Source organism: Bos indicus x Bos taurus, chromosome 19 (genome assembly GCF_003369695.1).
Source record: "Bos indicus x Bos taurus breed Angus x Brahman F1 hybrid chromosome 19, Bos_hybrid_MaternalHap_v2.0, whole genome shotgun sequence".
NCBI classification, from domain to species: Eukaryota; Metazoa; Chordata; class Mammalia; order Artiodactyla; family Bovidae; genus Bos; species Bos indicus x Bos taurus.
Window position 1 is genome coordinate 28428994 of NC_040094.1, and position 12827 is coordinate 28441820.

At 49.2% G+C, this 12827-nt stretch overlaps 1 protein-coding gene across 1 annotated transcript; it reads left to right on the top strand.

Moving 5' to 3' along the window:
* The first annotated feature begins 180 nt into the window (after positions 1 to 180).
* Positions 181 to 12143, top strand: WRAP53 (WD repeat containing antisense to TP53). The gene is made up of 10 exons (XM_027519385.1): positions 181 to 863; positions 1018 to 1116; positions 1378 to 1489; positions 9580 to 9668; positions 9868 to 9958; positions 10066 to 10198; positions 10968 to 11176; positions 11377 to 11480; positions 11627 to 11761; positions 11874 to 12143. The coding sequence occupies exons 1-10, from the start codon at positions 460 to 462 to the stop codon at positions 12118 to 12120; spliced, it is 1623 nt and encodes a 540-aa protein (XP_027375186.1). The 5' UTR covers positions 181 to 459; the 3' UTR covers positions 12121 to 12143.
* The last annotated feature ends 684 nt before the right edge of the window (positions 12144 to 12827 follow it).

Consider the following 12827-nt stretch of genomic DNA (forward strand, 5'->3'; position numbering starts at 1 on the left):
CTTTAAGAACTGTCGCGGAAGACCGCAGGGGGAGCTCAAGCACTTCCCGTCGAGGCGGAAGCTTTCGGACTACAGCTCCCAGCAGCCACTTCAAACTTTCCAGGGCCCCAGGGCTTGATGGGAACGATTACCCGTGACCTGTTACGTTCCTACCCCGCCCCTACCTGGGTTGCGCGCGAAGTCTGATCAGGGATGCTGAGGTCCAATGGAAACGTGGACCCAAATCCCGCGAGAACTGGTGGCACTTAGCTACCGACTAGGCTTAGGAACGCTGTTTATTCGCTGGGCCTTGTGCCCCCTCCTGGGAGGAGGAACACACTGGAGCATTTTTCCAGTTCTGCATCCCAATCCGTGCGAACTTTGAAGCAGTCTCGGCTGCTCCGCGGGCCCGGCCCCTGGTAGCCACCGGGAAGAGGGCTGCCTGGCCGCGGCCAATGTCTGTCGCGCTTCCTCTGCAGTATGAAGACACCGGAGGCTCCACCATTAGCTCCAGACTGCCTTCCTTCAGACCAGGCCCCAGCTCCAGCCCGTCTGTCTCATCAGGCTTCCCCGATGGATAAAAATACGGACCCTGAACTGATGCCAACGCCACGCGATGGGGATGATCCGCCCCAGGTGTCCTCAGATCCCATGGTTGGCTTAGCTCTGTCCCAGGAGCTGGAGGAAGGGGTCCCAGCTTCTCTCCCCACTCCCCTGGAATCAGGGTTTGGTTCTCCTAGTGAGTTGAGCAGTCGAGTCGAAGAGAAAGAACTATCTGAAAATGTGAGCCTTCCTGCAGAAGAAACAAACAGGCCAGAGTTGGGGCCCGGAGAAGACGTGGAAGGTGTGTCTGAAGAACTCACTCCAGAGGATGAGGGATACACGTAAGTGGGGCTAGCGGTTGGCTCAGGAATCTGAGGAGATTGGGAGTGTGAAGTAATCTCATAGGCCAGTCCTCAGCCCCATTTTTCCAGGCCCATTTCCACTTCGCTTTGGCGACCCAAGTTTGTTGTCCACCCCCCCCCATCTTCCTTACAGCATTTGGAACTACAACTTCTCCCAGGTACCTCGGTTTCTCAGTGGTTCCTGGTCAGAGTTCATCACCCAACCTGAAAACTTCTTGAAAGGCTGTAAGTGGTAAGTAAGGATTATAGGGCAGGGAGAAAACCACGCCCAGGATTTCCACCTTAAAACAGCCCATTTATCTGGGAGAAGGATCTACCATGGTGGGAGAAGGAGTAAGAATTCCTGGCCTGAGCTTCAGTTGCATTTAGGATTGTGTGTCTTCTCTCCTCAAGGTCCTAGGGCTGTTTATCTATCCCAGAGGTCAGCTCAGCCCTAGCCCTGCACTTGGAAAATCTAGGTCTGTCCAGCCTTCTAACTCTTTCATCCTCCTAGGGCCCCTGATGGTTCCTGCATCTTGACCAATAGTGCTGATAATATTCTGCGGATTTATAACCTGCCCCCAGAGCTGTACAATGAGGGGGAGCAACTGGAATATGCGGAAATGGTAAGGGCAGGGGCTAAGAGCTAACTGCCACTTCATCAGACATTGCACTTTTAAGGCCTTCCTGTAGATGGAGAAAGAACAGTCCACATGTTTCCTGTTCTCAGGCAGAACACTTCGCCATGAGTTTCCACAAGTAATATTTCTACCCTGAATTCCGAAGTCATTAAAGAGATATTTGTCCTTCTTTAGTTAGGAATATGTGTTTCCTGTAGAAGAGTAGTGGCTTTCTCACTGTGGGTTTTTTTTTTTTTTCTCACTGTGGTTTTTAATTGACTTACAGAGATGTGTTAGAGAAGGCAATGGCAACCCACCCCAGTACTCTTGCCTGGAAAATCCCATGGATGGAGGATCCTGGCAGGCTGCAGTCCATGGGGTCGCTAAGAGTCGGGCATGACTGAGCGACTTCACTTTCACTTTCCACTTTCATGCATTGGAGAAGGAAATGGCAACCCACTCCAGTGTTCTTGCCTGGAGAATCCCAGGGATGGCGGAGCCTGGTGGGCTGCCGTCCATGGGGTTGCACAGAGTCGGACATGACTGAAATGACTTAGCAGCAGCAGCATTCACTTACTGTGTTGGGTATTGGGATAAAGTGATGAATGAGACAGAGAGCTGGTTTGCTTTTTTTGTGTGGGAGACAGACAACAAACGTGTAAATAAATAATGAAGTTCTTTACATATGATAATAAGTCTGTGAAGGAAATAAATAAATGCTATGAAGGAAATAAACAGAACAAAGACTAACTAGAGAATGCTGCTTTATTTTTACCTGTTTGTATTTTTGAATAGTGTCATTTTATCTACCTATTTATTTAAACTTTATTTATTTATTTGGCTGTGCCAGGTCTTAGTTGTAGCATGCAGGATCTTTTAAGTGTGGCATGTCAGATCTAGTTTCCTGACCAGGGATTGAACCCGGGCCCCCTGCATTGGAAGCTCAGAGTTTTAGCCACTGGACCACCAGGGAAGTCCCGAGGATGCTGCTTTAGATTAAAAACAAGGTCAGGGGAGGGGCTCTCTGAAGAAGAGGCATTTGAGCTGATATCTGAAAGATGACGAGATCAGTCATGTGAAGTTTTCCAAGAGGCAAAAATGCTATTATACAAAGACCTAGAGCTGGGAAAGAGCCTTATGTGTTCAAGCAACAGAAAGCAAGCCAGTGCGCCTGGACCAAGGCCAGTGAGGGGGAAAGCGTGGTGAAGATGGCAAGGTGGCTGGCAGCCACATCTTGTGGGTAGGGCATTTGAAGTGTTTTGAGGAAGCCGTGGGAGAGATTAAAAGAGAGGAGTGAAATGATGGCTGAAATCTAGAGAGTGGATTGTGAGTGGGCAAGAGTGGAGATTCATCTAGATGTGTATCCCACAGTCTAGGTAAAAAATGATGTTGGCTTGTGCTAGTGTGGTATCAGGAGAGATAGAGGTGGGTGGTTTTGAAGTTTATTTCTTAGGACTTGGAAGTCAGTTGGGTGGATGGGGATACAGTTTACTCAGAGGATATGAAGAAATGTTGGGACAGAAGTAAGGATTTTTAGGTACTTTAAATGTGAAATGTAAACCTAAGGAGAGACTTGGAGAAGGGTGCTGGGGATATACTTTGAAAGTGGGAGAGCATGTCGATGGTATCTTGGAATTGAGAATGGAGTCAATCTCAAGAGAGAGTGGAAATGGAGAAGAAGGCTCAAGCAGATGGAGCGCTCAGGCACATGGAGATGGGTACAGGAGAAGTTACAAAAGGGGAGGCCAAAATCACGTCTAATGATTCTGATCATGTCTAACCATGTTGAGAGTGAGAGCAGATTTAGAGAATGACCCAAGAAAACATTAATGACTTTAAGAAAAGCACTTTCAGAGAAATGTTGGAGGCAGAAGCCGATTGTAGGGGGATGGAAGAGAAAATTCTTTGAAAGTGTTTCCCTGTGAAAGGGAGCTGAGAAATGGAATGGTGACCGGAGGGAATGTGGGGTTAAAGAAAGGTTAACAAGATGCTTCTGTGAGGTCAGGAATAGCCAGTAGAGAGGGAGGAATTGCTGCTGTAAGAGAGGGCTGTGTGACAGAGTCCGTGTGTGACTGGGAGAAGACAGGATCCAGAGCACACTGAAGGACTAGACTTTGACAGGCGCAGAATCCTTGCTCGCCATGGGAAGAAAGGCAAAGGGTGTGTTCAGAGGAAGTTGTTTGGTCATGGGAAGATTTGGGTGTCTCAGTCTCTTGGCTTCTCAGGGAAGCATAACAGGAGGCTATCAGCTGAAGGAAGGGGGCTGTGGGGAGACAGCAGAAGGTGTGAAATGATCAATCCCCAGGGAGTAGAAAATCAAAACCACCAAGGAATGCTCGATGTAGAGTAGCAGTGCTCTTTTTTTTTCTTCCCCGCTCAGTCGTGTCCATTCAGTCTTTGCAACCCCATAGACTATACAGTCGGAGAAGGCAATGGCACCCCACTCCAGTACTCTTGCCTGGAAAAATCCCATGGGCGGAGGAGCCTGGTGGGCTGCAGTCCATGGGGTCCCAAAGTGCCTGACACAACTGAGTGACTTCATTTTCACTTTTCACTTGCATGCATTGGAGAAGGAAATGACAACCTACTCCAGTGTTCTTGCCTGGAGAATCCCAGGGACGGCGGAGCCTGGTGGGCTGCCGTCTATGGGGTCACACAGAGTCGGACACAACTGAAGTGACTTAGCAGCAGCAGACTATACAGTCTGTGGAATTCTCCAGGCCAGAAGACTGGAGTGGGTAGCCTTTCTCTTCTCCAGGGGTCTTCTGAACCCAGGGATTGAACCCAGGTCTCCCGCATTGCAGGTGGATATGTTATCAGCTGAGCCACAAGGGGAGCCCAGCACTACTCTTTGCTCAGTCCCCGCTAGAAATTTGTTATCCTTCATTGAAAGTGAGACCAGTTAGCATGGTTGTGCATCTTTCCTCAGTAAGTTGACTATAGTTTCTCTGTTTGTAAAATGAAGATGGTAATAATAGCACCCACTTCATAGAGTTGTTGGAGAAGGCAATGGCACCGCACTCCAGTACTCTTGCCTGGAAAATCCCATGGATGGAGGAGCCTGGTAGGCTGTAGTCCATGGGGTCGCTAAGAGTTGGACATGACTGAGCGACTTCCCTTTCGCTTTTCACTTTCATTCATTGGAGAAGGAAATGGCAACTCACTCCAGTGTTCTTGCCTGGAGAATCCCAAGGACGGGGGAGCCTGGTGGGCTTCCGTCTCTGGGGTCGCACAGAGTCGGACACGACTGAAGCGACTTAGCAGCAGCAGCAGCAGCATAGAGTTGTGGTGAGAATTAAAAGAATTAGGGTAAAGCGCTTAAAATAGTGCCTGGCATGCAGTCAGTGTTTAGCACACACTAGTAGTCCTTGGTGTTAGTTGAGTGCAAGCATGGTCTAGGAGGAATAGGAGGTCTGTCTGGGGTTTGCCAGGAGAGAAAGACCAGGGGTGTTTCGAGAGTGTCTGCCAGAGTACCCCTGTCATGGTTGACCAGCATGTAAGGTGGGTAAGGAAATGGGTTGTAAATGGGCTTCTGATGAAGCTGAACAGAAATTCAGGGAGCCAAATGGGTTGGATGTTCTTTTTTTTTTTTTTCCCCAACCCAGGCCCTCCCTTGGCAGTGAAAGCATGGAGTCCTAACTACTAGACCTGTGGGGTGCCCCTGGATGGGGTGGAGATGATGGCCAGAGATTGTGGTGATGACTCAGTTGTGTGTGTGGGCAGCTGGTCCAGAGTGGAGGTGGTGGCCGTGGGTGCTGAGGAAGTCAAGGAATGGCAGAGGCCAGGATGTTGGGCATTTTTATTCATTCTTTCATTGCTGATTCATTCAACAAATATTTATTGAGCACAGTCTGCATGCCAGGCGTGTAGGTTAGTGGGAGTGCAGGTCTTGTGAAAGAAGGGTCTCCTGTTCCAGGGATGGTCCTGAATGCCTGCCTGTCCTGCATCTCTGTGAGCTCGGAGACTGCAGACATGGTAGTTCTTTGTGCAAGCTGTAAGGCACACCTTGCCCTGGTTTCTGCAACAGAAACCAGTGGTGTCCAGAAACCAGGACCAGGTGGGCATGGTGCAGCCAGCCTGAAAGAGTTCAGGAGCAGGGATAGTTAGAGGAGGCTGGAAATGTGAGAGCTCGAACATTTATTGCACACACTTGTTTTATTTTATTTATTTATTTTTTTACACACACTTGTTTTAGAGAAATGAGAATGGTACAAAGGGGGAAACGTCATTGTTTTCTACCACTCTACAAAATTTAGCCCTTTATGTTTTTATATATTCTTTCTGGTTGTTATTGTTCAGTTGCTCAGTCATGTCCAACTCTTTGCAATCCCATGGACTGCAGCACGCCAGGCTTCCCTGTCCTTCACCATCTCCTGGAATTTGCTCAAACTCATGTCCATTGAGTTGGTGATGCCATCCAACCATCTCATCCTCTGTCATCCCCTTTTCCTCCTGCCCTCAGTCTTTCCCAGCGTCAGGGTCTTTTCCAGTGAGTCAGCTCTTCGTATCAGGTGGCCACCATATTAAGAGCTTCAGCTTCAGCATCAGTTCTTCCGATAAATATTTAGGGTTGATTTTCTTTAGGATTGACTTGTTTGATCTCCTTACTGTTCAAGGAACTCTCAAGAGTCTTCTTCAACACCACAGTTCTAAGGCCTTAGTTCTCCGGTGCTCAGCCTTTTTTATTGTTCAGCTCCTGCATCCATACATAACTACTGGAAAAACCATAGCTTTGACTACACGAATCTTTGTAGGCAAAGTAATGTCTCTGATTTTTAATACACTGTCTGGGTTTGTCTTTGGTTTTCTGTCATTGTCATTCTTCCTAAGCTCTGTCCAAATACCGAAGCTTTCTATGTGGTTGTAATACTATGGTAGATGGTTTTGTACACTGTTACTTTTAACAGTCATATCATAAATGTTTTTTGTGGTCCTCCAGTCTTTGTGGTTATCATGCTTAATGGTTTATGATATTACATTGAATGCTTATGATAGTTTTCTTAACTCTTCCTCTGTTTTGGACTTTTGGATTCTTTTCAGGGTTTTTTATATCATAAATTATTTTTCAGTGAACATCTCCATGTGTTTTGATGGAGATTCTTCAGAGAAACAGAGAAGTTTTATAAGAAATACCCTAGGTCGGAGAGTATCGGTATTTTTTTTATGTCTTGTAATACCAATAATCAGTTTGTTTTCAAAAGCTTTTTATGCTGTTTATTCTTTTTATTATTATTACTGGTGTTGGCAATATGAGTATACCAATTCTATCACAGCCTCACTCATTAGCTATTTTCTCTTTTAAGTCTATATTTAATTTGTGGCATTATTGTTTCTGTTTCACGTTTTGGTGTTTTGGCCTTGAGGCATGTATTTTCATTTTTAATGTCTGAAAGTTTGGTATGGAAATGGATAGCATTTATGTAGGTGGGGAAAGTGGGGGACGGTTTGGGGGTATTTTTGTGCATCTGTGTACTGCTTCTTCTCAACATAGTTTCCCAACTCCTCCCTTCCTTTTTCTACCTTTTCACAGAGCTTTCTGGAACTCCTGTTTCTATGTCCCCGCCTCTTCCCTGAGTACTCTGCCTACCCTGTGGCTCTTGCCTGAGGTCTTCCCTTTCCTGTACCTTCTCTAGGGGAGACTGTGCAACCTCTGTGTCCTACATATCTCAGGTTGGGGAGGGGTGTCCTCATTCTCAAATGCTATATCCACACAATTGCTTTTCTGCTTTGTAAAAACTTGTCCTTTGTGGCTTAGGCTGTCTGATTCTCCCTAACTCGCTGAGTACCTTGGCACCTCAGCTCTCCTGTGCATGCCAAGTCCTTCCACCATCTTGGTGACCTTAGGTATCCAAACCAGGATCTCATCCTTTAATCGCCCTCTCCTAACCCCCACATCCAATTAATTACCAAATCCCATCAAGTCCACCTGATCTTTCTAATTTATCCAGTTCACTCTGTTTTAATTCAAGGTGCTATTATTTTGGGCCTTATGTTATTGGGACAGTCTTCTATTTCCATTTTCCCATTAAAACATTTGACTGCTGATTGTACTGATTCCTCAGTAGGTGTTGGGGAAACAGTGGTAAGACAGACAGACATGATTCCTGTCTTTTGCAGAGTGGAGACACAGAGGGCATTTGGAACATGGTTCAGGAGGAGGCTTCCCATGGGGAGAAGTGTCTGAGAGACCCAAAGGATGGCTAGGATTTGACCAGGAAGAGTTGTTGGGGGAAATGAGGGAAGGCTGTTCCAGACTTGGAGTCTAGTGTGTGTGAAAGCCTGCAGCCCAGGAATGCAGTGAGTTGGCACCTTCTCAGAGCTGGGAGTCAGGATGGTGGGGTATGGAGATGTTACAGGAAAGAAGGCAGGGGTGAGGGATGAGCCTGGAGAGGTGGGTGTGGGGTAGATGCTTGGTAAGGGAAGGCTTCCTAGAAGATTGGGTTTTATACTGAGGGTTATGAAGAAGCATTGCAATGCTTTGAGCAGGAGAATGATGACAAGAGTCCAGGGCCTCAGTGTGGCTGAAGAGTGGAAATTTGAGTGGCAGGTTAGAGTATAGGGAGGAGGGAGGCCAGGGCATGTGTAGAAACGCTGGCAAGAAGGTAGTGGCTACACGTGGAATCAAAGGTAAGGAGACATGTTCAAGCGAACCTAGGAGGTGGAATCGGCAAGCTCTGGCCTTGGGTTGGACCAGGAGAGGAAAGGACGTGAAGAGAGTAGTAGTCAGGGTGGTCAGAGTTTAGGCTTGAGAACCGGGTGGAGAGCCCAGGAGGAGCAGCAGATTCAGAGGCAGCAGAGGCTGGGTCTATCCCAGCTAAACTGAGTTTGAGGAGCCTGTGCGATGCCCTAATGGAACTTTACTCCATGCAGTCAGATGCAAGGGTTAAGAGTGGAGATGTGGACCTGCAGTCACAGCTGGGTGACATCACCCCAAGGGCCAGCAAGTAAGTGACAAAGGACTCATATCCTGATGATGTGAAGATTTCCTTCAAGTCAGTAAGTCAAAGACAACAACCAAGGAGAAAACTGAGCAAAAACTATGAGAAGGTGCCCTTAAAAAGAAAAATGTCTTTACTTCATTGGTAATGAGAGATGCCAGTTTATATTGTAATGAAATACCATTTCACAGCCTTCAAATTGAGAAAAGCATGGAAGTCTGGCAACAGCAAGAGGAGGCAGAGCAATGGGTGCTCCTACACGCTGCTGTGGGGAGAATAAATTGGGATGAGCACTTTGGGAAAAAAATGTGACACGATCTCGTAGAGTTGGCAGAGCGCATACCATGGAGCCCAGTGGTTTCCCTCAGTAGCAGAAACTGCAGAGAATCCCTCCCACATGTGTACCAGATTGTTAAAGCGCACTTGCCAGAAACTGGAAAAACATCAGTGACTGTCAATAGAGAATGATGCGTGAATGGAGTGCTGTGAAGCAGGAAAAATGCGTGAATTCAAGCTAAGTTTGTCACCATAAATCTCATAATCGCGATGGGATGCATACAGCTTGGTACCATTCATATTAAGTTTAAAGGCAAGTGAGACCATGCTATATATTGTCTTTCCTCTATGAATATATTCCTAAAGAAATATACAAGAATGATAAATTCAGGATAGTGTTTCCCTCTGAAGGAGGATTTCATTGGGAAGAGGTTTTTAACTGTTTGGTAAAATATTTTGTTTCTTAAGCTAAGTGGAGGCCTCACAGGGTTTGGTTTGGCTTTGTTTTAATACTTCTTTGCTTGTTTGAACTGGTCGACAACTTTTATAAAGGATCCAGTGGCACCTGGTAGGTGGCTTGGTGGGTATTTGCATCATTGGCTGGTTCTTTGTCTCTGGGTTGGGGTGTTATTTGTTTCTTCCTCTCTTAAGTGTTGACAAAGCAAAAGGATAAATCTGTATGGCGTTTAGTGGCCCAATTCTGATGTGAAAGTCTGAGGTGAGCCTTGAAGCTCAAGGTCTTGTTCTTGTATTTGCCTGATCTGCCTTCCCCTGCCTGGTTAAGTGCCCACAGAGTGTCTCCCTCTGCCGTAAAGCTGCTCCAGGTCCGAGTGGGCCTCCTTGTCCTATCAGTGACCCAGGCATCTCCGCATCTCTGTCTAGGCCCCCGTCCTTCGAATGGTGGAAGGCGACACCATCTATGACTACTGCTGGTATTCCCTGATGTCTTCAGCTCAGCCGGACACCTCCTAGTAAGTGATGTCTTTTGCCTGCTTTCCCTCCCCACCCCGTTTTAAGGGAACCCTCTACTGAGAGACAGCCAAGGGCTGTGGGGGTCTCAGGAGGAGGGAAGCTTGCTTTGACCTTCAGATGTGAGCTGAGAGGGCTGGTCAGTTGGCTTCCTCCCTTCCTTTGACAGCACCGGGGCCTCAGTGTCCGTGTCTCTCTCAGCGTGGCCAGCAGCAGCCGGGAGAACCCAATTCACATCTGGGACGCCTTCACCGGAGAGCTCCGGGCTTCCTTTCGCTCCTACAATCACCTGGTAGGGACTCTCCACCCAGCCGCAGGGCTTGCCCTGGCCCAGCTCTCCTTCCTGAAGAAGGAAGAGGCTGTGCGCCAGGCCTGTTTCCAGCCCTTCCCTTCCCCTAGGATGAGCTGACGGCAGCCCACTCGCTCTGCTTCTCCCCGGATGGCTCCCAGCTCTTCTGTGGCTTTAACCGGACTGTGCGTGTCTTCTCCACATCCCGGCCTGGCAGAGACTGCGAGGTCCGAACCACATTTGGTAAGCAGTCTGCGCCTCCAAGGGAGGAGAGGAAGGGGCCCAGCCAAGAGCAGAGGGGCCCTGTGGTCATGTGCGGAGGTGGGGGGTTGGGGCTTGTTATCCTCACAGCCCTGGGAGGTTGTACCCAGTAGGCAGAGGAGAAAGCAGACTCAGGGAGGGGATAAAACTTTCCCAAGGTCAAACTCAAGTCAAGAGCTGGTTCACTCCTGAGCCCCTCCCCTGTTGGTTCTTTACCTCTTGGTTCCCAAAGTCTTGGTTTTTCCAAGAAACTGGAGAAGCTGATTCCGTTTGCCTATAAGTCTCAGCTTTCTGACCCTTCCAAGGAAAAATTGAGGGGACTTCCCTGGCAGTCCAGTGGTTAAGACTGCGCTTCCACTGCAGGGGGCACAGGTTTGATCCCAGTTAGGGAACTAAGATCTTGGATGTCTTGTGGTGCAACCAAAGGAAAAAATAAAAGCAGTAATTGAATGCTTATTAGGTGTTGGGCTGGGGAAACAAATAAGATGGGATTTTTTTTGGAATTTTTTTAAAAAAAATATTGAGGTTTGAGAGGGAAGAGAGTGGGGCTTGCATCTTTCAGTCCTTGGAAGGGGATAGAAGGATTTAGGGAGCATCAGAAGTTTTCATCCTGCTGAAAACGAATGGGGTGTGGGGGACACTGAGTCCAGCACCTGGGCTCTGGGACAGGAGACAGAGGTACACCTCTGATTAGCCTGGTTAATGCTGGGTACTCTTGCCCTCTCCCCCACGTTGTTCCTTCCCCTTCTAGCAAAAAGGCAGGGCCAGAGTGGCATCATTTCCTGCATAGCCTTCAGCCCAACCCAGCCCCTCTACGCCTGTGGCTCCTATGGCCGCTCCCTGGGCCTGTACACCTGGGAAGATGGGTCCCCTCTTGCCTTGCTGGGAGGACACCAAGGGGGCATCACGCACCTCTGCTTTCACCCCGATGGCAATTGCTTCTTCTCCGGAGCCCGCAAGGTAGGCATCATATTCTGAGGTTCCAAAACAAGTGGGTAGAAGGCAGGAGTGGGGATGTAGTCTGCTGTGTTAGGAGATAGGCATGGGGGGAAAAATCAACCCAGCTAAAGGAGTGCTTATAACCCTGGAGGGAAGCAGGCGTGTCTTGGAGGCAGGGGAGTGGAGGGTGGATTCTAGACTCCTATTTTTTTTGTTCTCAGGATGCTGAGCTTCTGTGCTGGGATCTTCGGCAGCTTGGGCACCCACTGTGGTCCCTGAGCCGAGAGGTGACCACCAATCAGCGTATCTACTTTGATCTGGACCCGTGAGTGACTAGCAGTCCTCTCTGCTGGGGCCTTGATGCCCCTGGGATGCCAGAGCCCAACTGCGGGATCCCAGCCCTTGACGATGAAGGGTTCCTGCCCCGGGTGATGACTCCATGTCGGCAGGCCTCTCTTCTCTTTCCTCCAGGACCGGGCAGTTCCTTGTGAGCGGCAGCACCAGCGGGGCTGTCTCTGTGTGGGACACCGGCGGGGCGGGGCTTGAGAGCAAGCCGGAGCCAGTGCTGAGTTTCCAGCCCCAGAAGGACTGCACCAATGGCGTGAGGTCACGAGTCAATTTTGCACATTTGGGGGCTCGGTTTGGGAGGGAGGTAAACCTGAGGGAGTGGGCATCCTGGCTCAGGGAACTGACCGGCACCACCCATCTCTCCCTATAGCCTGCATCCTAGCCTGCCTTTGCTGGCCACCGCCTCCGGGCAGCGTGTGTTTCCGGAACCCACGGAGAGTGGGGATGAGAGGGAGGAGGAAGTGGACCTTCCTCTGCTCTCCATGCGCCATGTGCACCTTGAATGTCAGCTTCAGCTCTGGTGGTGCGGGGGAGGCCCAGACACCAGCATCTCAGATGCCCACCAGGAGGAGATGGGACAGGGAAGGACAGAGGGAGGTGGGGGCGAGTTTACATAAAAAGATTTTATATGATACTAGAATCTTTGTGTCTCTTTGGGGAGGCAGATGATGGAGATGAGGCTGGGAGGGTTACCAGTGGGCTCCAGAGTCCAGCAGCGGGGACTGGCGTAATATTCCTGAAACCAGGGTTGAGAGGTGGGACTAGGCGGGAACCAATGGGGCTGCGAAGCTTCGTGTGAAGTCAAGCCAGTGGGGGGTGGGGCTTCGTGCCATTGACTGGCGGGTTGCTAGGCAACTTGGTAAACTGAAGGGGGGAAACCTGTTTGAAATCCCACTCCCAAGGTGGGGGCGACAGGGGTCACGGTGAGTGTGGCTGAGCAGGAGTGGCAGGAGCTGTGTGTCAGACTGTTGGGTGTGACTGTGTTAGACTGTGCAGACGGTGACAGACGAGACACCCGCGCGCTCTCGCACGACACTATTTACCATCATTCGGCAGCTGAGGGACCGTTAGTCAGCTCTGGGGGAAGGAAAGCCAGAGGACCGCCTCCCCTCGCCTGGACTCCCCGAGAGGCAGGTGACTGAGTAGCCAGAGTCAAGGGCACACATGAAAGAGTAAAGGTGCCGAAAACCACAAACGTCACGTTCTGTATTCGCGTTAGAAGCACGGCAAGGGCGAGTCATTCAGCAGCTGTCACTTGTCTGGTTTCTCCATTTATCTGCTCTGTCTTGGTTTGGGGGGGGGGGGGTGTTGTTTCAAGCAGTGG